This window comes from Sceloporus occidentalis, unplaced genomic scaffold (assembly GCF_023333645.1).
Source record: "Sceloporus occidentalis isolate IW3139 unplaced genomic scaffold, rSceOcc1.0.p SCAF_13, whole genome shotgun sequence".
In the NCBI taxonomy this organism is placed as follows: domain Eukaryota; kingdom Metazoa; phylum Chordata; class Lepidosauria; order Squamata; family Phrynosomatidae; genus Sceloporus; species Sceloporus occidentalis.
Window position 1 is genome coordinate 11,163,961 of NW_028316993.1, and position 27,980 is coordinate 11,191,940.

The 27,980-nt window shown below is 45.5% G+C and overlaps 1 protein-coding gene across 1 annotated transcript in view; it reads left to right on the forward strand.

Moving 5' to 3' along the window:
- The window catches only part of GRIK3 (glutamate ionotropic receptor kainate type subunit 3), a 137,271-nt gene extending 110,186 nt beyond the window's left edge, over positions 1 to 27,085 (forward strand). Inside the window, exons 10-16 of the mRNA XM_089479203.1 lie at positions 1,456 to 1,659; positions 6,947 to 7,170; positions 12,062 to 12,180; positions 14,976 to 15,193; positions 22,844 to 23,066; positions 24,909 to 25,159; positions 26,597 to 27,085. Coding sequence (XP_089335329.1) covers positions 1,456 to 1,659; positions 6,947 to 7,170; positions 12,062 to 12,180; positions 14,976 to 15,193; positions 22,844 to 23,066; positions 24,909 to 25,159; positions 26,597 to 26,791 — 1,434 coding nt within the window. The 3' untranslated portion in view covers positions 26,792 to 27,085. The remainder of the gene's footprint in view (positions 1 to 1,455; positions 1,660 to 6,946; positions 7,171 to 12,061; positions 12,181 to 14,975; positions 15,194 to 22,843; positions 23,067 to 24,908; positions 25,160 to 26,596) is intronic.
- The last annotated feature ends 895 nt before the right edge of the window (positions 27,086 to 27,980 follow it).

Here is a 27,980-nt window from a genome sequence, read left to right on the forward strand (position 1 = left end):
CTCACACCTTTAACACCGTGTCCAGAGTCCTCTTGGCATCCTACACCCGTGTAACCTCCTTTACATGGATGGGTTCATCTCAACAAAAGGAAACCCATTGAAAAAATGGTTGAAGGGTGAACCAACACATTGTTGAGTCCAGTTAATCCAACGTACAGTGGGCCCTTGGTATCCGCTGGGATTTGGTTCCAGGATCCCCCATGGATATCAAAATCCGTGGATGCTCAAGTCCCATTATATACAAGGGCACAGCAAAATGGAATCCCTTATATAAAATATTTTCAATCTGTGAATGCTTGAATTTGTGGATTAAGAATTTATGGATACAGAGTAACTGACTGTACTTTTTTTTTGTCAAACAGATGCATTCATGATTATACAATTCCATAAATGCAACCATTTCACCTGAGCATAAACCCTATTAGTAGGCATAAGTAGAATAGAAGCATTGTCTCCGTTGGATTTACATAAGTGTTGATTCACCTTTCAACAATTGAGTCAGTGGTTCTGCCAGGATTGCAGTCCTGCCGTTGTGCCTCCTTGGATGGGCATAACAATTTGTTGGCGTCTTCCATGCCGCACTTGATTTCTTGAGATTTCAGAAACAGCTATTGCTCATTCCCTTTGGCACAGTGAGACAAGAACCAGACATGTGGGCAGACCCACCATCAGTAGCACCGTCCCATGAAATCCTGGGATTTGTAGTTTTGCAAGATCTCTAGCCTTCTTTGCTGAAGAATGCTGGTGTTTCACCAAATTGCAGTACCCTGGATTCTGTAGGATGGAGCCATGGCAGTTAAAATGGTGTGAAATGGCACTATACAGTGTAGATGCATTCATGATCACATCATGTGCCTCACAGAGTTACTCATGAAGGCAACGGTCCAATATAAAGAGTTAAGTACACTCTAGAGAGACCCATTGACTTCAGTAACTGGTCTCAGTGGCCTAGATCCAATTCCTAGTGCCAGTGAGAGTAAACACATTGAATCAACTGAGTGTATGGTCCGAATCATATAATGGCTTAACCCTACCGAATCAGCTACTGAATGACAAATCCACACATAGGTAAATCCCATCACTCCAATAGGTCTGCATTCAATGAGACTAACAATAGGATCCAGGCCTATGCAAGTGTCCCCACATATCACGACAGTATTGATTCAGTGGGCCACTCTAATTGAGACTAACTGTTGGATTTAGGCCAGCGAGTTGAACTTTGTCTTGGATTGTGGCCAGCCAGGATTGTAAAGCACTTTGCAAATTAAATTACAAATGGGAGGTGGAATGGCACCCATCGCCAACCTGGCCTGCAGTCATTTTGCGCCAGGAAGTAAGGAAGTAGCCACATACCATCTGTGGGGCTGGGAGGGATGTGCTGTGGGGCAGGGGATTTATGGTGCAGATTTTTATTGCCACCTTCTTTCTCATTCTTTTCCTCTCCTGGCTGCGTAGGAAGAGCCCTTCGTCATGTTCACCAAGTCAGACACCGTCCTTTCGGGGAACAAGCGCTTCGAAGGGTTCTGCATTGATCTCTTGGCCGAAGTTGCCCGGATCCTTGGCTTCTCCTATGAGATCCGGCTGGTGGAGGACGGGAAATACGGTGCGCAGGACGAGAAAGGACAGTGGAATGGCATGATGAAGGAGCTGATTGATCACGTAAGTCAGACCCCTTGCGCAGCCATCTGATGGGGTCACCTCTTCTCGCTTTTGCTCATCCTCTGGTTTTCAGTAGATATGCCCTGCCTTTGTGCAACCAATAAGCCTCAGTTTGGCTAGCAAGAACCCTTCTGCTCCTTCTCCTCTTATAGGGTTTTAGGACCACAACCAATAAACAATTAGAACACAGAATGCTAGGCACAGCTGGGGTCAAGAAAAAGAAATTTTGGAAATAATGATGGAAGCTATGACGAATGAATGGTCATTGGTAGAACATTGCTAGAATGTTTCTAATAGATCTTTATGCTGGTTATTTAGATTTATATTCTTCCAGGGACTGTAGATCATCGGGTGACTTCTATCCATTATCCTTCTGCCTAGCTATCTGGCAAGGTAGTTATTGGTGACACTTGGAGATGAGCAAAGAGGATCCAAGGTGCCGCTTTTATCAATAGCTGCGTGTGTTATCTCCAGCACTGCTGCCATCTTGGAAAGGCCATCAAGAGAAACATCCATCTTATCTTCCAGATAACAGAAGGAGCCTTGGTAGGACAAGGGCACAGAGTCTCTGTTGTTGTCACCGATACTTGAAATGGAGTCAGTCTGAGTGAATGGCAAAAAAGTGCCAAGAGAAAACCGTCTCTTAAGGAGTTAAGCCTCCGCTTACGGACCTAAGTCCCCGAGGCACTGTTTCCATGCAGTGATCTGCACTTGCATCTTTTATTGCCTGGCGGTGCTGCGGACGGTCTGTGGAAGAGAGGACCAGGTGTGCGAGGGACAATTTCATTTATTTGGAAATGCAGTTTTATTTTCAAAAGGCAGCCTGCCCCCAGACAGACTGTAAATGGCTCCTGCTTCCCAGCTGAGCAAGTGTCATTGCAACAGCAGCGTTTCTCTGCGCATGAGGACAACTCTCTCCAAGGCACCATCTTCTCCCCAGATTTTAGGAAGAAGGCTGATGCTGATGGACGGTGCTCACGGTCATGCTCCTAATGACTCCTCTTGGACCGGGCTGGAAGTTAGCCAAGCCAATTCCTCACAAATAGGGACCTATTTTGGCTGATTCCTGTGCCATTTTCTTTTTTCCTCCTGGCATTGCTCAGGGAAGCATTGCCCCAAAACATGGCAGGTTGCAAGGAGTCTGTGAGGAATTGTTCAAAAGAGGAATGGGGATTCTTCACTGTCTTGGATTATAATCTGAATTTAGGAAGTAAGCAAGGGTTGTGATGCTCTTTTCTTGCTCTAAAATTTTCTATATCCCTGAGTGCAAGGCTTAGTTAGGGCCAGTTTGGAGGTTGCAACCTTCTTCTGTGCACATGTGCACATGTGCAGTGTGCATATTGCATTATATTAGGGTTTTGATTTTTTTAAAAATTGGCCCAGTGTCTTTGGAGGAGGTTGGCCATTGCTTTCCTCTTAGGCTGAGAGAATATGCGACTTCCATAAGGTCACCCAGTGAGGTGGATTTCAAACCCAGGTCTCCTGGAGTCCCAATCCAGTACTCAACCTACTACACTATGCTGGTTTTCTTGGCCAGATTGCTTCAGAGGGGATTTGCTACTATGCTCTTCCTCTGCAGCTGAGAGAGTGTGACTTGCATAAGGCCACCCAGTTAGGTTTCTGTGGCTGAGCAGAGATTTGAACCCAGGTCTCCCAGCCTCCTAGACCAGCACTCCATCCACTGCACCGCACTGGCTCCCTTTACAACAATACCTTTATGAACAAGACCTCCAGCATTTACCGTCGTCTATTTCAGCCACTTGATAATTAATCTGGGATGCAGAGTGCAGGGAGTCAGGACTCTGGAACAGCGTCGCTTTCCTGTTGTTCTAATAACACCGTGACAAAACCCTAATTTCCCAGCCCACTGAAGTATCCTCATGCAAATTTCAGCGCCGAGGCCTCCTCTGGCTGAACCTGTAAAAGAGAACAAAAATAATTAATGGCATAATTACACTCTGAATGCCGCTTGAAGAGGGCCCTGAGCGAACGCAGGAGCAGCGCAGGGAGGGAGGGAGGCAGCAGACGCGAAAGAGGATCCTTTCCCTCAAGGATGGATTAGTCGGCTGAAGTGGCAGTAATAGAAGGGGGCAGCCTTGCATTTGGCAAAGGAAAAATTGGGGGGGGGGGGGTTAAATACATGCATGGCAGGGGGTTGGACTGGATGGCCCTTGTGGTCTCTTCAAAGTCTATGATTCTATTCTATTCTATTCTACATGCAATATGCGGCCCTGGGTGCAAAACTGGGGACCCTAATGGCCATGATGAGCAGCCTTCCAGTCATGGGTTTCTCCTTCAGTTTGAATAAGCCAGGCTGGAATTCAGTATGGGACTTATGTCTGCCTAAGCAGGAAATTGAAATGAGTAGTTTTACAATGTCCATTTTCAACAAAGTGGGCCTTGATATTACTACACAGGAAAGCCAGCATTTAGCACCCATTTTGAACTTTGCACATTATCTGATGCAGGAAAGTGGTTGGCAGGCAATGCAGTGGTGTCAGTATGATGGAGTACAGAATGTGTTTGATTTGGACCATACACTGTCTGTACTGCACATTTAATCTAGTTTTGCAACCTGTTCAACTGCCAGGTTTCCCATGTGAGTAGTTCTCAGAAAAGCTAAGGCTATTGAATTGCTATTTTAAAATATTATCCTCTTGCTTGCTTACTGTACTCACGGTGACCCTCAGGCAACCTCATCATGGGATTTTCTTGGCATGGTTCATTCAGAGGGGGTTTGCTTTTGCTTTCCTCTGAGGCTGAGAGAGTGTGACTTGCCCAAGGTTCAGTCAGTGGGCTTCCATGGTTGAGGGGGGATTCAAACCCTGGTTCCTCGAAGTCCCAGTCCAAACCATGGCACCATGGGAACTCTCAAAGTAAAACCCTAATTGCCATAATTCTTCAGGGGGGACCCTCAGTAGTTAACCCGTTTTCTAAGTGCTCTGGATATTTTCTTGCAGGTATTTCTATGGGGAGAAACTCCATGCTTTTAAATAAATCCACAGTCTATGGAGACCTATGGAAACCTGTGATTCTTTTCCTCCAACAGCAGGAGACATGCTTGGCCTCCACATCCCTTGGAGCGTAACTTTTCTTTATGAAGGTCAATGACTTTCTCCTGTGGCTCCCTTGACTTGCAAATGGGATCCATCGCCAGCCACTGGTGTCCTGCAAAGGGACGCAGCTCTTTATTTGTCTGGACTTGTGTTTTTCCATGCAGTGCCTGGTCTCCTTTGCCCCCCACTGTGTGATCCAGACAGGTCTGGCCACAGGCAGTGAGACCATGGGGAAAACACACCTTTTAGGAAACTTCTTTGTTTTCCAGGCTGGCCGTAAGCAACAAAACAGCTTCAGCAACAATGAATGTCTTAGAAAAATGCCTCTCCTTCCTATTCCCCCCTTCCTACTAAAAGGTCAAAGGTTTCCCCTCACACAACTGAGAAGCATGTCAGGAGGAGAGCAATGGTATCAAGATCATGATGTGCATGTTGACCACATTTTTATCATGTGCAAGCCATAACCTATGACCCTCCCCTGCCCCTGTATGGCAAGCTATGGGGCACAAAAATGTCAGGCCAAAACCCCATCAGTGGCTTATATGCTCATGTAGCTCTCAGTTATGTGCATGTATGCCTCTTTCTGGATGCGGCACAATGTCCTCTAACTCAGTGGTCCCTAAACTTCAGTCCTCCAGGTGTTGCGGACTTCGTCTCTGGGCAATGTTTTCCCAACTCCGTCTCTCTCTCTTGGCCATTGTGAATTCCCCTTGGCAGCAGAACAGAGGCTGGGTTTTGGTGGGAATGCCTCCCCATTGATATTAATGGCCACTCAGACCTCATCTCTGTCTCTGGGGGATAATTTGACAGCTGATTTAATGCTCGCACAATAAAGGAGCATTTATTGACAGTAAATTCTGGTGAATTGCTTCCTGATGGTTGCCTGGCCTGGGAATGTTTTTGCACAGAATCCAGGAGACTGTTTACTACAGTAACATGTCATTGTTAGAAATATATATATATATATATATATATATATATATATATAAAATATTGCCCTACTGGGAATGTGGCAATGGCTCCTATTCCATGCCATGGGTATTCTCTAGTGCAAGGACTGCACATGGAGAAGGATCTCCTCCAAGGAAAAGTGTTCTCCAAAATGCACAGTCCAGAATGCTATGGGTGTGTGTGTCTTATAATAATAATATTATTACTAACAATAACAACAAGAACTCTGCATGTAGAGATTATGTCTCCTTTCACCCCAGTGATGTAGCTATCAGGAGAGGGAAAATGAGAATGTTCCCCTCCAGAGTAAGAATTTTGCTCCTCCAACAAAACCGTCCTTCAGTCCCCAAATTTATAGCTTTGCAGTGACTAAAACACCAGCTGAGCATTTAGGATGAAGAGTTTAGGTTTCCAAAGAAAAGGGGCAGGGAAGGTTTACCAAAGAAATGCAAACACAGCAAACTGAAGAGCTCTTCTAGGTGCAAATGATTTCCAATGTCTTGATCTCTGCAATGCTGAGGTGTATTCTTCATTTGGGGGTCTCTCCCTGCCCCTGTTCCACCACCTCCTCAAAATGCAATGTGCAGGTGAAGCCCCATGGACCAGCTGATTCCCCCATGAATCCAGGAAGGTCATTTGGGGGGTGGCTGAGGAGGACTCAGTTGTCCTTGAAATGCTTTTGTTTTCCATTCTGACACCAAAAGTTGTGGGGGAGACGCAGGCGCTTGCTCTCCTTGCAGCTCTTTGACTGACCTCTTCCCAGACACTGATCCATCACTGACAGAAGCACCCGTGAAATGGCTGAAGGGGAGAAGGGCAGACAAAAGGCCAGTGGAGTCTGGTGGGATCAGGGCTGGCTTGGCCCCAGGGCTAGTCTGGTCAGTTGAGGAAGCTGAGGACAAAGGGAATATTAAGAGCTGGGGAGAAGTGTGAATGTGGGTTTTGTTCCTCCTCTTTGGCACAATATTTAGTTCAGATTTCTGCATTTTTCACCTTGGAAATTCTCCTTTGACATGATAGCTGGGCTCCGTCTGTCTGGTTTTTGAGTTCACCTTTTGGGGAGATTATTACAGGGAAGAACGTTGAAATTGTCTGGGTGCACTTGTTTGCCTCCTCATTTCCACCCCTTTAATAAGATGGATACTTTCCTTTTCTCACCCTTAACTATATCTAATGGAACTTTTGGGTGGGAGAAGACCATCCTTCTTTCCTTCTAACAGTCTCTCTCTCAGATTTTCTTTCCTCCGCCTTCCCTTATTCCTGCCTCGCTTCTTCCACAGAAAGCTGACCTGGCCGTGGCTCCACTGACCATCACCCATGTTCGGGAGAAAGCCATTGACTTCTCCAAGCCGTTCATGACTCTGGGAATCAGCATCCTCTACCGAAAGGCCAACGGGACCAACCCCAGCGTCTTCTCCTTCCTGAACCCTCTCTCGCCGGATATCTGGATGTACATCCTCCTCGCTTACTTGGGGGTTAGCTGTGTCCTCTTTGTCATTGCCAGGTAAGGAGACCCTCCAGGGCCAGGCTCAGCCTAAGCGCCTTCCACCCCCTTCTTCTCTGCCCTCATCTCAGCCTTGGTTCTCTGGGGAGGAGGGTTTCTTGTCAGGACCAGCTCTACCTGACACTTATTCCAAGGCCTTGGATGCTTGGAGTTTCCTTTTTGGTAGTGTATAGTTTGAGAGTTGGCCTTCAACTCTGGAGATCAGGGTTCAAATCCCCACTTGGCCATGGAAACCCACTGGGAAACCTTGGGCAAGTCATATCTCTCAGCCTCAGAGGAAGGCAATGGCAAACCACCTCTGAACAAATCTTGCCAAGAAACCCCTATGATAGGTTTGCCTTATGGTCATCATAATTTGGAAATTACTTGAAGGCACGCAATAACAACAAATGGGCAGCTGGCCAGAGTGGCATAAAAGAGCCATTGGATATCCAAACACACTCATTCACAGAAGCAATAGAGTCTGGCTTGGCTGCCTATTCTACTTCTCCAAAGCTGTCTGTTCTATCCCTGGCTTCCTAGATCTTTGGACTTTCTTTTCTGAGCTTCAGAACAAGAGGAGGAATCTCAGGGAGAGACCATTGCTCTGAAATAAAAAGTGTGCTACTAGCTGCCACGGATGCAGGTGGCTTCAGATTCAGAGTGAATCTATTCTAGTCAGGAGCAATAGAATAGATTTAGGTCATATACCGTTTTCGGTGTGTATGGATCTCTTGCTATTGGTGCAGAAATTCAGGATTGGTTTTTTCTGCCCTTTTGCACATGCAAAGAGGGTACTTTTTGGCAGAGACAAACTGATTCCACGAACACACGCAGAGTGCAAGGAATCATCAGGGGAAAAAATTGACATAAACTTTCATAATCTCTCCCAGTGGGTGAGAAATCTTTTGAAATGGCTCATTCTTGTGTGAAAGAACAAAATAAGCAAAAAGGGGGTCAGATACTTTGCAGCAGGGTTGGCTATTGCAGACTGGGGCCGATTGTAGGGCTGTTGAGGGGGAAGAGAGAGGCAGAGGGGACATTGCCGCTGGAGCATTAAGCAGCCTGCTAAACGCTAAAGCACTAAATGGCTTAATCTCTCCCTACCTCCTTGCTGCTGAGCTGGGTTAATAACAAATAATTCTTAGGCTGGTCTGCCAGGCCACTGGGGTTCAGCTTCCAGGCTGTTTTTGCAACCGCTGGTTCAGACTGGAAAAGAAGAGAGCAACGGAGCAGAATAGCAGCAATAGCCTGACCCCCCATTAGCCTCCCAATGATGCTCCGCTTGCGGCGTCCCTTTGCCTGGTTCCCTAGGGCCCCTGCGGCATTCGGAGGCGATTACCTGAGCTTAGTGCCTAATACCCTCATTTCGCCTAATGCCCTTCTCCAAATGGGCTCTGCAGGGAGCAGGCTTGCTGTTTGTTTACTAGTCCCAACACATCTGGAGTGGCTGAATGGAGACTTTCAAAGGAGGAAAGTTTAAGAAACACGTCAACCAACTTTGAGCAAAGCCAGCCCAGCATCCAAGGAACAGAGGCCTCATCCTAGAAGAGAGGCCCAAATGCAAGAGACCGTCCCAACTGGACCATGGTCAACAATAAGAAAGAATAAGAATAATAGATTTTATTTTATCCTGCCTTTCCAAAAGGATCAAGGCGGGTTACAAAAAGTGCATAAACACACACATACGCATTCAAAAGAAATATTAACTATCCAAGATCCTGCATTCATCCGCAACCTTGAACTGAATCAGGATGTTCTGCATCAGACCAAAATGCCTGACTTCTTCTGTCGGGGAAGAAGGCACCAGCGTGATTCCTCTGCATGTGCTTGTGTTACTTCTGCCTTCAAGGCTCCGAAGGCAGCATTCAGAGCCTCCCGCTTCCCGTTTTATTTGGAAGCGATACAGCATCTTTGAAACCCTTTTAGCAGAGATGGAGGTGAGATTGCATTCAGTTTTACAGCATCAGTAGCGCCTCCTCTGTCTGTCTCTGGGAAGACAAGGAGAGGCCAAGCTGCAGGAAGGATATTGCTCAGGGACAATGACTGAATTGCAGCCTCTGTTTACAAAGAGATCTAATCCATCCTTTTCATCCTTTTATTTAATTTCACCCCTAGTCTTTCCATTCATTCTCGTGGATATTACCTTTTTCTTTTCTTTTCTTTTTTTTTTTTTTTTGAGAATGCTATTTGTACAAATTGACAAACCAAATAACCTATAAGTCATGGATATTTTTTTTTCCAATCCTCTCTGCACCCGGAGCTTGAGGACTCACAAAGGATTATTTTCCCCTGGGCCTCTTTCCAATTAACAGTCCCATAATGGGAGCCTTTCCTGCAAAAAAATGATCTTTTTTCCTTCCTTTCATGCACAACCTGTTCTCCTTCTCAACAACACCTGACCTTCTGCCTAATGAAGGTTGTACAAAGGTTGTGTTGGGGGAAAGCGGACACATGAAGGGCTCCAGGAATGGGAAATGATCCAGATCTAACAGGAGCATTCCCCCCATCGATCCTGACCCTTCACCAGGCTCCAGGATTTTATCTCGAGAGGGAAATGTTGCCAAAATGGGCACAGCTTAATTCAAAGGTGCAAATTCCCCTTGAAACATGCCCAAGTCTCTCTTCCCTGCCATGTAATGGCCTCTCTCAGCTCCCTCATAGGTCACTGTCTGATGTTTCAAACCAGCCCCGTGGCTGTTTGGAGACCAGAAATGGGGTTTTTGTTTGATCCATCAGAGTTTCTATTAAGGCTTTGAAGCTGGTGGATGTCGCGGCTGCTGATTCCACCAAATGTCATCCAGGTTAGAGGCAGTGAATGAAGTCTTCCAGGTGGGCCCTTTTGCCTTCCACGGCTTTGTAGCTGCAGCCAAGGCAATGGAGTTGGGGATGAGGTTTAATTGCAGGCTGCTCAGGACCACATCCTAGGGTTTAATATATATACACACACATATACACAGAGAGACATGCACAGGCCTGAAGTTTTGCATTTGAGCAGTTCTGGGAGTTGGATGCGTGGCTCAACTCAGTCCCTTGGCATCCATTTCGTCAAAAACTTTCCCTCTGTTTTCTCTGGACAAAACCAACCTGCTCCCTTCCCTTTTTGTAATGAAAGAGCCTGGTGTCTGCTCTACTTAAGTGGAAAGCATTGAATTTGGACACTTTAAAAAAACTTTTCATTTATTAAAACAACAGGAACCATATCCAAGCAGTGTATAGTTGAAAGAGAGCCAATAAAATCAGCAATTAAAAAATAATCATGCAACGACGCAAACAATGAAATACATTCACAACAGTGATAGCTGACAAAAAGCAGTGATAGCTGATAATATGATGAGACAGAATGACTGGAAATGATAAAATATATCAAAGCTACCTCCCCTTCCTCCTCCATTTATTAAAACATTTTTTATTCCACAGTCTTAGTTTCACTTGGAGGCTGGCTGTGGCATGGAAAAGACAGGGCTGTTAGAAAGCTATGGGGATTTCTGGAGGGAGAAGCAGGGAGGATAATTAATTTGTTTGGTTCCAAAGCAATTACACTAATTATGCTGCATTTAATTTAATTTAGTCATCTTGCAAAATGCAGGACCTTTGGAAACCGAAGCAGTGCTGGAGGAAGGGGCCTCTCTTCGCTCCCTTGAGATGACCTCTTGCCTGCCTTTTCTTTCCTTCCACAAACTTGAAAGCCTCACTCAGTGCTTCTCTTTCTTTCTCTCTTTCTCTCTATCCCTCCCTTCCTCTCTGTCCTGGGAAGAGAGTTTTGGAACAGTAGAAGGAGAAAGAAGGAACCAAAATGAGAAGTTCTTTCAACAAGATTGCACCCATGCATTTTTCTTTTGAGGCCCCTGGACTGCCCAGGAGGAAGGCATTTGCTAGCCCCTTGTGCAGATTTACTAGCCCCTTGTGCACCTTCCTAAAGAGTCCTCCTCCAAGTGGTTGCAAGACCCCTTGAGAATAATGCATTGAGGCTGCTTCTGCAATCCTGGTGAACATCAGTAGGACACGATGGCACTGACAAGTAGGCATGCGCTATCCAAGAATAGGAAACAGCAGGGCTGTGATGCTGTGGGTTGGTCCCAGTGAGAGGTGATTCATTCACTCAGTGGTGAGTCAGTATATAGGAAAATTCAGTTTGCTGAATGGGTCTACTTCATTTGAGTCTAGCAAGAGGACCATGTGAAACAGTGAGCTTTGTGGAACTCTTCTTACACAGCCATAAGCTGATGACGTTTCACTGCGCAAGGGCCAAAAAAAGGACAACTACAAGCGCAAGGGAACTTTTGACATGCAACAAACAGGATTCCAGCCGGGGATAGAGAAAGCTGGAGTGGACACCAAAGACAAGGGTCACTTTGGACCCCTCTTTGGAGACTGGATAAGGGGAGGAGAAGCAGGCACACTGGTGCAATGCACTTACTCTAGATGGGACAAACTAAGTGGTTTCAAGGCATGCAGTGGTACATTTGTAGATGTTATGTGGCTATTGGTCAGTGCCTCCGATGTCCCACTTAATCCCTGGGACTGCAAAGGCACCCCTTGTGCATGATTTCCCCATTGTGCAAGGGGACAAGAAGCAGGTAGACTAGCGATATCCAAACTTTGGCCCTCCAGGTGTTTTGGACTTCAGCTCCCAGAATCCCAAACCATTGGCCAAGGTGGCTGAAGCTTCTGGGAGCTGAAGTCCAAAACACCTGGAGGGCCAGAGTTTGGACACTGCTGAGGTAGACCATCGGTTGTACAATGGCCATATCCAGCAGAAGGATAGTGTAGCCCAACTGTCATGTAAGTACATGAATGTAGATTTATTCTATACAATCACAATGTAGGATTTGTGCCCCTTTCTCACCTTCATCCCACATGTTAAGATTCTCATCTGGTTTACTGAGTTGCTCCTCCATCATTTTTCCAGGTTCAGCCCTTATGAATGGTATGATGCCCATCCTTGCAACCCAGGGTCCGACGTCGTGGAGAACAACTTCACCCTCCTCAATAGTTTCTGGTTTGGGATGGGATCCCTGATGCAGCAAGGTACGATCCCCTTCCTTTAGGCATAGTAATCCATTTCACCTTCTCTGGAAGCAAAAAAGACCCACCGCCTTCGCGTCCCACTTTGGTTTGGTATGTACCTGCGCATGCATGGCGCATGTCTCTCCCTTCTTGACAGGTGTAAGATAAACATAGTTTTAAAAAAAGCAACCGCCAATCTTTGGAGCAAGAAAAAATGATGTTGTGCCTCCTTCCCTCCTTGTCGAGAGGCGGCTGAGCAAGTGGAAAGGAGTTTCTGTCATCACACCTTGACAAGCAAAGACATTGGTTTTGAAACGGCGGAGTTTGTCTCCTAACAATTACAGGAGTGCTTGTTGAGAGCGGCTTTTGTCTCTCCTCTGCTGCAGAGGCCTTTTAGGTGCCGTGCCTGATCTCTCTCTCTTTCCTTCTCTCTTTCATTCTCTATCTTCCTCCTTCCCTCTCTTCTTTCCTCTCTGACAGCTTTATGTACAGCGCTGGGAGCATCGGGAGTGGAAGCTGATTGCCTTGCTTGCAACTCAAGCTGCATCCACACTGGTGAAATAGCCTGGTTTGGCACCACTTTTCAGCATCCTGGCTCAAGGCTATGGAATTCTGAGAGTCAGAGTATGTTGTGGGATCCCACACACAAACTCTGAACCCCATAATTCCATAGACTTGAGCCAATAGAGTTAAAGCGGTACCAAACCAGGTTATTTCTCCAGTGTGGATGCAGCCTCCCCTGGTAATTCTGTAGCAACCCAGAGATTTGCTTTTGCTTTCTGGGTTGTTCAGGGTCCCTTCATGGCAAGATTTGGGGCAGAAGGCTCTTGAGAGGCAGCAGAAACAGATGGAGGGCCTATCGCTGGAGGGATGGAAGGAAGTTTTTTGTGGGATTTCTGGGCTATGTGGCCATGTAGCTTGAAAACCCCACAAAAAAATATATGGATGCCTTCGACTTCACAAAAGAAGAAAGTGTTTGCAGATATTTCAATCCCTGGAGGAATAGTGGGTTTCCGAGAGTTAGGGAACTGTGATGAGGGGAATATCCTGGATCGACGAAGATCTTTGCAGTTCTGTATTTTGCATATAAAAATTGTGCGCGGCTCATTTTCCCACAGAGAACAGTGTTTTCTGCGTTCTGTGCAGGGGTTGCTGTTTTTGGTCCAAAAAAAATAAATCTGCATGCGCCACACATGCATGCTGTGTTTTAAAGCTGCTCTTCCCTCTGATGCTCCAGGTAGTATGGCAGCTGGACCCTGTTCTTCCTGATGGAGATTCAGGACCAGGATAGTTCCCATTCCTCGCAGGCAGCTGTGGGATGAGCAGTCATGAAGCCAAGAAAGGAATCCCCATCCCCACAACTATGGGTCTATTTGGCATTCCTGACCTGAAACTACTCCAGATTGTATGGATGCTACCTCTGTTGGGAATGAGTGTGGCCCAGTTCCCGAATGGTTCCTTGCAACCTGGACCAGCCATAAAATGGCAATGGATTCATAGCTTTCATAGCAGCAGATACACCAGCCACCCCAAGGAGAGAGTATATTAGGCCCAAAAAGGCTCCAGGTGGAACCTAGGAGTGGTTTAGTAGTTGGCATTCCTGGAATTTGGGAAACTAGTAACTCTGGGGACATGACCAAGATTTCCAAGTCCGTGAGAGGAGCTTTCTTTTCTGTGTCGCCAGAGGCATGTCTCTGAAAACATCCCAAAAAGGTTTGGAAAATGGGGTTCCCCAGTGTCAGAAAATCCAGATGAGGAGATTTCTAGGAAAGTGAGATGATTTGCAGGTCAGGACTTATTCTGCATGAAAAATGCACCTTCTGCTGGGAGTAGGATTACAAGAGGTTTTTGTGCATTTTTCTATGATTTTTTAAAACCCATTTTTAATGAAAAAACAATTTGAAAAAAAACCCAGAAAACCTGTTCTTTGGTGCAAAAGCAGTTCTGCTCAGAAGATGCTCATTTTGCAGAAGATGCGTTGTTTTCTGTGCAAAATGCTAGTGTTTTTTTAAATGGAAATGGTCCAACCGACCCACCTCTTCTCATAGTAGCCAGTCATTTCTTTCATGGGGTGGCCCAATGTGTCAAAAGATAACTTTTCCACCAAGGATGAAATATTTCCTTAGCTGAGAGTAGCTCCCAGATGCACCTCCTCCTGTATTTTTAATTCAGCACCAGTAATTTTTTATTTTAAAAATCCAATTGGTCCTTAATGACCTTCCATCCTTTTGGCTCAAAGTCATTGTAGACCTGCAACACCTTTTGCTGAAATGATATTTTCTTCTCTCCAGCTGCTATTTGGAGCCTTGGTCGTTTCTCTTCCGTGCGACTGGGTACTTAAAACGCACACTGCACACGCACACACACGCTTGTGTATTTGAAGAATTTCCCTAGAGTGAGCCCTTTTTGAAAAACAATCTGTATAAAAGAAGTGCCCCTTTTAATTTTAAACGGTAGAACAAAACACTCGTAAAGGTTCACAAACGGCTTGCTATTTAAATCGCATAAAAGCCGCTTAGTTAATTACTGCGGCTTGAAAGTTCCCCATAAATTGCTGTCTGTGCCCAAGGTCAGCGGGAACCGGGTGGGATTTCCAGGTGCACCGCCGAGTCGAAGAAAGGAATTGCACATGTTTTCCCCATGCGCCGCTGCCTAATGGCTAATTTCCATGCTTTAAAAATGGCTTCGCATTGTCTGCAGGAGTTTTTATAGTCCAGCCATGAGCAAGATCTGGCTCTTTAGTCTTAAAGTGCAAGCAATTCACATTCTTTCCCTCTCCTCCTCTTTTTCTTCCTCCTCTTGATTTTCTTCTCCAGGTTCTGAGCTGATGCCAAAGGCGCTTTCCACTCGCATCATTGGAGGGATCTGGTGGTTTTTCACCCTCATCATCATCTCTTCCTACACGGCGAACCTGGCCGCCTTCTTGACCGTCGAGAGGATGGAGTCCCCCATCGACTCGGCCGATGACTTGGCCAAGCAAACCAAAATTGAGTACGGTGCCGTGAAGGACGGGGCCACCATGACCTTCTTCAAGGTGAGATTATGCAGCTTTTTCGATCCCAGTCTCTGGGCAGAACTGGAAAGAAGTCTTTGGTGGGTGAAGGAGCATTAATCATGGCAAGACCTTGGAGGGGAAGCCTAGGAGCTCAGAGATGGCTGTGCCCCTCCTTCCTTTCCCTTTCCTTGGAAGTGGCAGACGGTCTCCCATCTCTTCTTTGTCTGTCCAGAAATGTTTGGGGAAGGATATGGGCAGAGCTGTGCCAAGGGAACAATTGTGGGGCAGCTGGAGCGTGTCACTGTCGACTCTCTTTTAGATGTGCAAGAGGCGCAGGTTTTGTTGTTGTTCTGGTGGATGGCCAGAATCCTGTGGAGGACTTAAGTGGACTTATTTCTGCTGGGTCAGTTTTGTAAGATCTGTATCCAGTAGAGGGCTGTTGTTACGTTACTATACAGCAGAGTGGGCAAAGTGGCCAATGCACATTGTGTGCCAGTGTGCATTGCACATCATGCACCAATATGCATCTGATACCAATGTGCATTGCATACCAGTGCACATTGTGCGGTGGTGCACATCGCACACTGGTATGCATTGCGTATTGATGCACATCACACACCAGTGCACATCGCAACTAATGTGCATTGGTCCTAATGTTCATTGGGCATTCTTGCTGGTGTCCCAATGCCCATCTTCACAATTCACTAACAGGGTTGCATAGCCTATCTGCTACTTATCTAAATGTGCATAAAGTTACATAACTAAATGGTGATATAAAATTCCAGCAATTTTTTAAAACCGGTTTTAATTTTTTTAAATAGTTTAATCACTTTTTAAGTTTTATATTTTGTGACTTTTAAACTGTTTTTTAAATCTGTAGTCAGAAGACCAGGGTTCAGTTCTCTGCTTGAGCATAAAAACCCATTGAGTTTGGGCAAGTCACACTTTCTCAGCCTCAGAGGATGGCAATGGCAATGAAGAAATCTTGCCAAGAAAACCCCATGATAAGTTTGTCTTAGGGTTGCCATAAATCAGAAACAACATGGAGGCACACAACAACAACAAAGCTGGCTTAAGTCCCAAAGTGTGAAAAAGGTGGGATGATGATGATGATGATGACGACGACGACGACGTAATAATAATCATCATCATAACCATCATCAACATTGTCATCATTGTCATCATCAGTGGACCTTGCCAACCCTATTCTTTCCCGACCAAACCATCCCATGAAAAGGGCTTATGCTAATTCCCACAATCTGAAAATAACTTAAATTAATTGAGGCAGCTGGTTGATAATAATAATAATAATAATAATAATAATAATAATAATAATAATAATAATAGAAGATACTATATTCCTCTCTCCTTTTTAAAAATTTCCTTCTCTTTACACAATGCTGTTTAAGATTCGGAAATTAATTAAGAGACTTAGAAAGGCTTTAAAAATGTCTTTCTGGGCGAATGTGGGTATTAAGAGAGGAAGCCTGTGATTGTGTGTGTATGTTGTGTGTGTCTTTGTGTGTGGGAGTGTGTAGGCTGTGCCTTGCCAAGGGATTATCCCCTCTTTCAAAAACCAGATCCATCTTTGCCAATTAAATTTGAGGAATGAATGTTAAGCAAGAGGGGAGACAACCAACATACGCACCCCCTTTTCACGTATTTTTGAAAATGGGCTGTGCAACAAACCGAGGAAGGGCTGCTTCACTTTCTTTCCATACGGCGCAATAGCGGGGAGACAGATTGCGAGTCAAAGGGAACAAGCGCAATCTTCCCTGGGAAGTCAGAAATTATTTAAAATTAAAAGCAGGGCTGCAGCCACACTGGAGAAATAACCTGGTTTGGCACCACTTTTCAGCATCCTGGCTCAAGGCTATGGAATTCTGGGAGTTGGAGTTTGTTGTGGGCCCAGAGCAGAGCACATAGCCTTGAGCCAGGGCACTCTGCTCTGGACCCCACAACATACTCTAACTCCCATAATCCCATAGCCTTGAGCCAGGATGCTGAAAAGCGGTGCCAAACTAGGTTATTTCTCCAGTGTGGATGCAGCCCAAGACTGTTGGATATCTTTGCACCCCATCCTTTTCCCCCTGCCCACCAACCCCAAATTTTGTCTGGTTCTGGGCAGCATTTTTTAAAGAAGGACATAGACAAAATGTCCAGAGGAAGGTGGCCAAGATGGTCAGCAGTTTGGAAATGAAGCCTTATGGGGAGCAGCTTTTGGGAGCTGGAGGTGGTTTATCCTGGAAAAAGAGAAGGATGGTGAGAGCCATCTTTAAATATATTGAGGGATGCCATAGAGAATAGTCCAATGCCAAGTAATGGTGGTCCCTGCACCATTCTGGCTCCTGTGCCATTGGCTCCTGGCCCTGGACCATTTTACATGGAAGAAAAAACAACTGTATCGCTTGCGCACAAATTTAATGGTGGTTCATTGGCACATTGGAGGAGGAATATCCCACCCACACCTCTATATATGATATCCTGAGAAGCACTGGTGCAAGAGATGAAGCAAGCCTATTTTCTGCTCCTCCAAAAGGTAGGGTATGACCCAATGCAAGAAAATAGATCCAACCTAAACACTGGGAAGAACCATTTGGACCATCAAGAGCTGTTTGAGAGTGGACTATGGGCTTCCACAGAGTTTAATGGGCCTTCCCTTTCGGAAGGCTTTTAAGCAGAGTTTTGGCTGGCCATCTACCAGGAGTACTTTAGCTGTCTATTCTTTCCTGGTAAAGGATTGGACCAATACCTTAAACTGAATTCAGAAACAAACTGGAAATGAGTGTAGGTTGTGATAGATGGTCCCTAAAACACACATCCCAGAACATGATGGCCACTGCATTTTGGCTTCACAGTTGGTGCAAAGAGATGTGGAACATGCATTCAAGTGCTTTCCATAATCTGTGAAGGAGGGTTATGCTCTGGATTTGGACAAAAAGCAAAGCCAGATTCATCCTTTTTGGGCTGGTTCCGGTGCTTCCTGGGTTGGCTTCCCTCGAAAGAGAACTGAAATGAGGCTGGACCCTGGGCAATATTTCATGTGGGCTTTGGGATCATCTTCAAGGGGATTAGCATCTTGTCAGTTTCATTACTGCGAATGGATCCATATTGAAGGAGGAGATGGAAGTGGGGTTGAACGAAAAGTGCACCTTCTAATACAAGGACACATCTTACCAGAGGCTCTCCTATCATTTATTTTGTGGCGAAATTCTGTATTGTACACACACACACACACACACACACAGAGAGAGAGAGAGAGAGAGAGAGAGAGAGAAAGTTCCTCTTCCTTTCAGTCATTAAATTGTTCTATAGCAAGAGAGAAGTGTATTAAACTTTCAGTATTGGGTTGTGGCCTTGGGTGGAGGAGGTGGTCTTACCTTCGAGTCCCATTCCTTTCTCTTCTCCTTTGTTCATCAAAAACCTTTCCTTTATCCTTCTCAAGTATCTTCAGGCGTTTTTCAGGCTCGCTCCTTCAGTGGGAAAAACTATCTATCTTTTATTCATGATCGCTTACTGTTGTTTTGGTTTCCTGGGTTTCTTGATGGTTGGGTGTGTTGCGTTGTCTTCGGGCAATCGATCCATCTTCCCTTCCTTCATGGCTAGGGAAGAGAAAACATTTATTTGAATTAAATTAGTATCTGTGTGTGATGTCTGGTTGTTTGATGATGATGATGATGATGAGGATGATGAGGATGGCGTCCAATCCTCCTCCTCCTTTTACTTCCTAAATGAAATTACTTCCTTCATTTATTCCTTAATTTTGGTGTATTATTCCCAGAGACAATGGGAGAGGGGGACGCCAGGACAATTTACCTGGGCCCAGGGTGTGTGGAAGGGGTCCCAAAACCTGACTATGGTCTTGTCTTCTTCCCCCCTCATTCTGGCATCATCCTGTTTGGATCATGCATGTCCCAAGCCCTGGTTCCGGTGCGGACAGTCCAGATGACCACCATCATGTTCCATACCAGAACCAAGGAAGAGCAACATTAACACAAAGTATTAAAAAATCTCCTGTTGCTCCAGATCTTCCAGAAAGAACCAGAACCCACCATTTCCATGTCCATGTCCTTGGAAATCTGTCCGCTTGGGTATTCTGCTGGGCTGCTTGGGATGTCCACTACAGGTCACTCACTCTGAGGTCAGCATGAAGTGTGGTCATGCCTTGTTCTGACCTCAGAAGTGAGTGACCCATGGTGGCCACATAGGCACTGGGTGGACCTCTGGGATAACCCTGCAGACAGCCACCTCCCTATGGAAATGGAGGGAGAGGTAATGGGGGCAGGTATGGGGCCAGGATACTCTGGGCTGCTCATGAGGAATCCTGGCCAGTGCAGGCAAAGCTTAATTATGCCCTTGGTTTTGACCTTAGCACATTGGATCCAGGTGAGCTGAAGGGCTACCAGAGCCCATAAGAAACCATACAGATTCTTTTCAGTGGCCCATCCAGGCTGGTTAGATGGTCCAGCACCAGAGACAGGGATTTCTCTATGGTGGGTCCTACTCCTTGGACCACTTTGCTGACCAACAAATTGCTGGCCTAGATTCCTCCAGGCATTTTGTCTTTTTAGCTGCTGTGGATAACCAGGACATCCTCCTCTGCCCCGAAAAAGACACGGCGTAGGAAGTGACTAGTTTAGGGCCAACACTAGAGATTCCCTGTCGGGCAGAGTGTCTTTTTGGCCAGATTTCTGCCGACAACCTGTGCGTTTCTGGCTCCGTGATACGATGCTTTTGCTTGAAGGTTGTTAGGCTTCTCAATGCAAGGGGTGGCGTTTTTGCAAAGGAAAGAATTTTACACTTGCAGCAGGGTTTCCTGGCAACCTGTGCCTAGGGTCTATTTGCCACCAAAGGGGGAATGGATGCCAAAATTAGCAGATGGGCTGCCTATGAAACGGCTGCTTATTGCAAGACGCTTCTATTAATTTGAACAAAACAACCCATTTATACTGCTATTCACTTGCAAAAAAGGAGAGAAAGAAAAAACCAACCCCAGAGTATGTTTATAACATCCAATCCTTATGTAACAAAGGGTGCAGCCTCTCAATAAATCTTCTGTTTGATTTTCTTTTTTAAAAAATCGCCGCTTGGCACTTAAATCAATACATGACAGATACCTGATTAACTTCAAAAGCTGATGCTGTTAATTGCCTGCTGTATTATTGACTGTTAGCTTTTAATGGCAAGCAATTACAGTGGACATTTGACAACTAATATGGTTATTAAAGAAAGGGAAAAAAGAAAGGGAAGATCCCCGCTCCGAAGTGTTGTGGCAATAAGAAAGTGGGAGTTTAATTTGCATGTAATCAAAGCCTAGCCCTAATTGGAGATGCTTTTTTTCCATTGGACCATAAATGACTTTTTATGACAATGGAAACATCATGCGTTCATGATATACATACATATACACACATATATACCAATATTTAGATGTTCAAAGCTTGGACATTCAGCATCAAGATGGGACAGAGTAAAGGAGGTGTAGCTTAAGATTTTCTTATGTGTCTTCCATGGTTTTCTTCTTACTGTGAGAAACTGTACAGTTTTTGAAGGCTATTTACAGTGTGCAAAAATTGCATGGGGTATTTTGGCACAGAAAGCAGCATTTTCTTTGCAAAAAATAATACTTCTCTGCACAGAAAATACTGCAGGCATATGCCGCTTTCTGTGCAAAAGAGCCACATGGAAATTTTGAGTAGAGAGTCCTCAGTTGTGAAGATCCTGATCATTCCTGGATTTCTCAACACTCAAGAAACATAGATTTTTGTGAGTTTTTCGGGCTCTGTGGCCATGTTCTGGAAGAGTTTATTTCTAATGTTTTGCCTGCATCTGTGGTTGGCATCTTCAGAGAATGCATTCTCTGAAGATGCCAGCCACAGATGCTGGTGAAATGTCAGGAATAAACTCTTCTAGAACATGGCCACAGAGCCCGAAAAACCCACAAAAATCTATGGATGCCGGCCGTGAAAGCCTTCGACTTCACTGAAAAAACACTTTTTGGCAGACAATTCCCAAATCACCGTAAGAAGCATACAGATGTGGCACTCTCCCTCCCCCAGAAACTTCCAATTCTGCTCCCCCAAAACCCATTTGAGGAAAGGGGTGCATGCATATCTCCTGGCTATACACACTTTGGCCACGCTGGCCATCCTTTTGCAAGAGATATGGCCATTGTGGGGTCACCAGGGCTGTCCTCTCAGCTCCATGGTGCGACAAGATGTCGCACGAGGGTTGTGAAATGGTGCTCTTGGCCGTTTTTCCTCCGTCCAGCATTGATCTCCTCACTGTCTCATTCAGCTTTCACCATTATTTTTAGTAGGAGGGATAAATAAATCCCATAGAAACATATGCTCAGGAGAATCATTAAGAATATTATTACTTATTAAAACATTCAATAATTAATTTTGTAGACATTTACCTTGAGGCTGCTGCATAAAAATGAATATTTGTTCTTCTATTTGAACATCAATGCTATAATTGGAAATGTTTGTCCATTAGGGTGAACAGGTTCACACACTTGATGAGCATCACCAGACTTGTCAAGTTGAGATTTGCTGTTGTTATTTGGTGTCAAGTCAGCTTTGACGTATTTGAGTGACAACCCTCCAAGAGCCATCTTCGGCATCAATATCCCCCTCAGGTCTTGCAGACCCAGATCAGCCATGGTTTCCATCTATCTGTCATGCAGCCTTCCTCTTTTTCTAATGCCTCCTATCTTCCCAAACATTATTGTCATATCTTCTCATGACATTTCCAAAGTACAAAAGCCTCAGTCTGGTCATCTTGTCTTCTTGAGCAAGTGGCATGGAGGTAGTTGGTAATAAGCCCAGGGACAAGTGAAAAACCAGGACTGTCTGCACAGGAGGTTGGCCAGATGTTGATCTTTGGTGAACCCATCTTGTGCCCTTGGCACTCATGGGGAAACAGTCCTTCTTGTGCCGGCAATAAATGTTTCCGATTGAAGGAGAATTTTAGGCTGCATCAATAGAATTATAGTGTCTAGATCAAGGATAGTGCCACTCTATTCTGCTTTGGTCAGGCCCTACCTGGAATATTGTGTCCAGTTCTGGGCACCACAATTCAAAAAGGATGTTGAGAAACTGGAGTCATGTGTCCAAAGGAGGGCGACTAAAATGGTGAAGGGTCTGGAAACTATGTCCTATGAGGAACAACTGAGGGAGCTGGGGATGTTTAGCCTGGAGAAGAGAAGGTTAAGAGGCGATGTGATAGCTCTGTTTAAATACTTGAAGGGATATCACATTGAGGAGGGAGCAAGCTTGTTTTCTGCTGCTCCAGAGAATAGGACACAATGGAGCAATAGATGCAAATTGTAGTAAAAGAGATTCCACCTCAATATTAGGAGGAATTTCATGAGAGTAAGAGCTGTTCAACAGTGGAACACACTCCTTCCTCGGAGTGTAGTGGAGTCTCCTTCCTTAGAGGTCTTTAAACAGAGGCTGGCTGGCCATCTGTGAATGGGGATGCTTTGATTGAGAGTTCCTGCATGGCAGAATGGGGTTGGACTGCATGGCCCTTGTGGTCTCTTCCAACTCTATGATTCTATGAGCAACTCTGGTACTTTCAGGCAGACTAGAGATGGAGAAAGAAGGAGAGGTTCTCAGCCTCATTGATTCTTCAGTCATTTTCCTCCTCTCTTTCTTTGCTTTTCCCATGGGCCTGTCCTTCCAGAAGTCCAAAATCTCCACCTTTGAGAAGATGTGGGCCTTCATGAGCAGCAAGTCCTCGGCTCTGGTGAAGAACAACGAGGAAGGGATACAGCGCACCTTGACCTCCGACTATGCGCTGCTGATGGAGTCCACCACCATTGAGTACATCACCCAAAGGAACTGCAACCTGACCCAGATCGGAGGGCTCATCGACACCAAAGGCTATGGGATTGGGACGCCAATGGGTGAGGACCAGCAGGAGACCTTGGGGAGGGCAGGAGGACACAATGGTGGGTGACTGAGGCAGCAGGAGGAGATAAAGGCATCTCCGTAAGCCATTGATATCCAGCAGTGGCATGGAGGCTCTAAAGACAATGTTCTGTCCTCTGCTTGGGTCCCAGAAATGTAAGTGGCATACACTCATCCCTCCATATTTGCGGCTTTGATATTTGCGGATTTGATTATTCACGGATTTGATCAATATGTTCTCTCTAGGAATATCTAGGTCGTCCTCCAATGCAACTCTATGGTCAACTTTAAAAGTTGCACTGAAAGACCTAGAGATATCTAGAGAGGACACTTCTACTAGGCATTTGTAGCTCCTGCAGCGCAACTCTATGGTCACTGCCTGTTGAATGTTGGCCACAGAGTTGCCCTGGAGGGCCTAGAGATTCCTAGAGAGGTGTCCTTTCAGCTAAAAACATAGTGTTTTTGTTATTTGTGGTTTTCCCATATTCATGGGGATCTTGTGCCCCTAATCCTAGCAAATGTGGAGGGACAAATGTATTGGCTTTTAAAATCAAGGTCTGGATCCTATTCTTAGTTCCAATACAGTAGCTCCATTTAATCAGTGGGGTTTGCCTACAAAATGGCTCACCATTTGATTGATTCAATGGGTCTACTCTAGTTAAGATGAACCAAAAGCCCCAAAACAACCCCTTTGTAATGTCTGTAAAGAGACTGCAGGTATCTGGAATTACTGGAGGGCTCTTGACCTGCTGTTGTGATACAAGGAGACACCCAACACCAAGGTTGTATTGTGTTGTGTAGTTTTACTTACACCTTGCCTGTTCCCTAAAAATGGGACTCAAAGCAGTTTAGAAGATAAAAAGAAACACGAGGTAAAAACACCTGTAGATGAAAGTGTACAAAAACTTTATCCTTAAAATGAAGGATGTTGTGAGAAGAGGTTTCCAAGAGGGTGCCGTACTGTTTTAATTTTGTTGCTTTTAGCTGCGTTTTATCACTTTAAAGCCTACATTTTAAGCTGTTTTATTATTGTTAATAATTTAATTCCATTTAGTGTTGCTCTTTTGTATGTTTTTAAACTATGTTGCATTCATTTCAATTTGTAAGATTCCTCGTGTCCCAGTTTTGGGGAATGGGCAAGGGATGTCCAAATAAATACGCAAATAAATAAATTGCTATTAAGCTGTCCCTACTAGAAGCAAAGCTGTATAAAACATGCCCATTAAAAAGGTGGAAGATAAAATTAGTACCCAAGGAAAAGCCCTTTTTCTAGTAAATCAAAGACATTAAGGAGGAAGTCAGTTTAGGCTGGTTACTGTTTCCAAGAGACCTGATCTTGTTACATCAAACATAAACATACATATTACATTACATATACATATATGGCCATAAAAGTCATACATCCACCAAATTAACACAAACCTAACACTACCTCCATTAAACATATATCTCATTCATTCTGACAATGTAAAAGGTAACTTCCTGAATTCCAACCAGATTAGGAAGTTACGTTTTACGTTATTTGTCAGAAACAAACCTTCTGAACATAAGTGTAGCTAGATTTGGGAGCCAACATTGACTAATAGTAATGTGGGGAATAAAAAAAAAATCCTGACCCTGTGCACTGTCAGCCTTGGTTAGCACTTGGATGGGAGACCACCAGGTGCTCTAGGTGATACTTCAGAGATAAGAACTGGCAAAACCACCTCTGAGTATTCCTTGCCTTAGGAAATTCATGACTTGACAGGCAGCTTGAAGGCACAGGTACACACAAACACACAGCACCAGGTCCCATGCTTGACGTCTTTGCCTTCTTTTTCGGCCTCTCCTACCCACAGGTTCTCCCTACCGAGACAAGATCACCATCGCCATCCTCCAGCTCCAGGAAGAGGCCAAGCTTCATGCCATGAAGGACAAATGGTGGAGGAGCAATGGCTGCCCTGAGGAGGAGAACAAAGAAGCCAGTGCCCTTGGGATCCAGAACATCGGCGGGCTCTTCATTGTCCTGGCGGCTGGCCTGGTCCTCTCCATCTTTGTGGCCACGGTGGAGTTCATCTACAAGCTGCGCAAAACTGCAGAGCGTGAGCAGGTATGGTCATACAGTCATGGAAGGCTACTCCATTGGTAAAGAACTCATCTAATGCGTTTCCAGTGGAAGAGATTTCCAAGGTAGCCTGTTCCATTGTCAAATGGCTCCTCTTATTCCTAGTATTTAAGTGGAATCTCCTTTCTGGCCATTTGGTTTGGGTCCTGGTCTTTGGAGCAGCAGAAGACAAGCTGGCTCCATCTGCTACTTGGTGGCCTTTTAGATGTTAAAAATAATAATTTGTTTTATTTATATACCGCTATTCCAAAGATCATAGCGGTGAACAGCAAGTAAGCTAATTAGCAAGTAAGCTAATTTGCCCCCAACAGTCTGGGTACTCAAATGGCTTTGTCATATCAGCCCTTCAGCCTTCTCTTCTCCAGGTTAGATACGGTCCTGTTTATCCATGCCATGCATGTTTCATGTCTCAGGAATCAACAGTCGGAATCATAAAATCAGAAGGGTCTAACCTTCTGCTGGTGCAGGAATCCCATCACTAGTGCTTCCCTGAGAGAGGTCCACCCAATTTCCAGCAAAAGGCTTGTCACATTAACTTCCATGATAGTTGGTCCCATTTTCTGACAGCTCCTACTGTCAGGATGTTCTTCCTAAGGTTTAGTTGGACTCTCATGTCTTGCAATTTGAGTCCAGTGGTTTGGGCCCTATCCTTTGCAAAAGTGGAAAATGCTTTTCCATCTTCAGTGGAACATCAAACCTTCAGATATTAATTAGATGGTATATTATCTCCTCACCTCCAGCCTAAGTATGCCTGAGTCTCCCCAGTTAACCATGTCTCCTCCCAACTCCATGGATGCCAGGAGATCCTCCTTGGGCAACCTGGGCTATGGGGCATAGCTCCATCTGAATTACATTGACAGTGACACTGAATAAGCTCTATGGAATGGCTGTGCATGCAAAGTTAAATAAATAGCCACATAGGAAGATGCCCTTGTACTGAGAGAGACCCATGAGTGTCCTTCTAGCCCAGTTCCTTTGACTTTGATTGGCAGAAGCAGCTCTCCAGGTTTGCAAGCAGAAACCTTTTCCTGACCTTCCTGGAGATCCCCAGAGCTCTCTCTTTGTGATCTCCCATGTAAGTTATAACCAGATCCAGTTCTCTTTAGACCCTGAAAGTCTAAACAAGCACCTTGAGCAATGCTTTGTTGTGCTGGTGGTGGAGCAATCATGAGATTGAGAATCTTCCACTATCCATTCTGGTTATTTTTCATAAATCAGTGTCTTTGAGGCACACTGACCTCTCCATAGGGCTTTCTGGGCACCCTGGCATTTCAACAGATGCATAAGGACATGTATCTTCTGGTCACCTGGACAGGTATCTTCTGGTCACCTTCCCCCCTTAGCTCTGAGATCAGTACAACCCAAGGATGTCCATAGCCAATAATGAACATTTCCCTCTTTCCTCTTCCTTCTCCCTTCCAGCGCTCCTTCTGCAGTGCCATGGCGGACGAGATCCGGCTGTCACTCACCTGCCACCGGCGCGTGAAACACAAGCCCCAGCCCCCGGTCATGGTGAAGACGGACGCTGTGATCAACATGCACACCTTCAATGACCGGAGACTCCCTGGCAAGGACAACATGACCTGTAACACGGGACTGACCCCCGTGTTCCCATAACAGAATGTAGGGTGCCAACTGGGGAGGGGGCTAGCGGGATATGGGTGGGAGAGGAAGACGAAGAAGATGAAGCCAAGGCACATCCATATCCCGGAAGGAGAGAAAGAGCCCAGCTTGGGGTTTCCTTTTTAGAAATATGGCCTTGGATGCAACTTCGGTCATCATGTGACAAGAACTTGGGAGTCAGGGTCATGTCGTCTCCAGTTTGGGATTATGTACCCTCACCTGCCTGGTTTTAAAGTCAAGGTTGAAGCAACACAGTAAGCCTTTGGGCTTACAATTCTCCTCCTCCTCCTCCTCACCTAAAAGACATCCCAAAGTCTTGATGTTTACATATCAAACTACTGGAAGAAACCGAACATGTTGGGAGGGGAGAACAGACCGATGTGGCTGGGAGACGACTCGTCAAGGCCTGAATCCGAGGCTTCCTTTAAAAGTATGGCAATAAACAAAAGGACATTCGGTCTGAGCTCTTATGGCTCCCACCGGACGTGGACTTGGGGCGGTGGGTTGGGGAGGGAGGGTCAGAAGAGGATCCGTTGTCAAAGCCACTGCCTTCTCTGGAAGGAGCAAAACCACGACCTGTTACCTCAGTGCTGTCCTGAACTCTCATGTCTCTGGAAGCTCCTCCAGGAAGGTCTCACGAGGTTGCCCACCTTGTCCGGTTGTCTGGCATCTCCCTTCCAGTGGGATGGATGGGAAAAGGAGGAGATGCCGTGGAAGTCCTGCTCCCTTTAAATGCACAGCTGAATAGATGGGTTGCCCATCGAGGAGCAGAGAGAGGCATGGAAGGGATGCGCGAGGAGGAGCCCATGAAGAAGTCAGTACCTCCTCTACTTGCTCCTTGGGAGACAGAGCCATCTCCTTAAAACTGCTACTCTTTGTTTGCGTCTGCCCATTGCCTCCTGGTAGCTTACGCAGATGTTGCAAGGCCCTAGACCTTAAGGGAGAGAGAATATCAAAGGAAACAATGGCAAAGCCTGCAAGGAGAACATGACAACTTCATTGACACATTGGCAGAGGAGCGTCTTGGGAAGAGGATAAAATTCAGGATTTCATATGGCAACAGGTTGACATTCCACACAACGGGACCAAAAGGCTCCCCGAGGCCAGTAGTGACAGCTGGACTGTGTTAGGACTGAATTTTGAGTCAATCTCAGAGTATGTCTTTGGCACTAGGAAGTGCAAA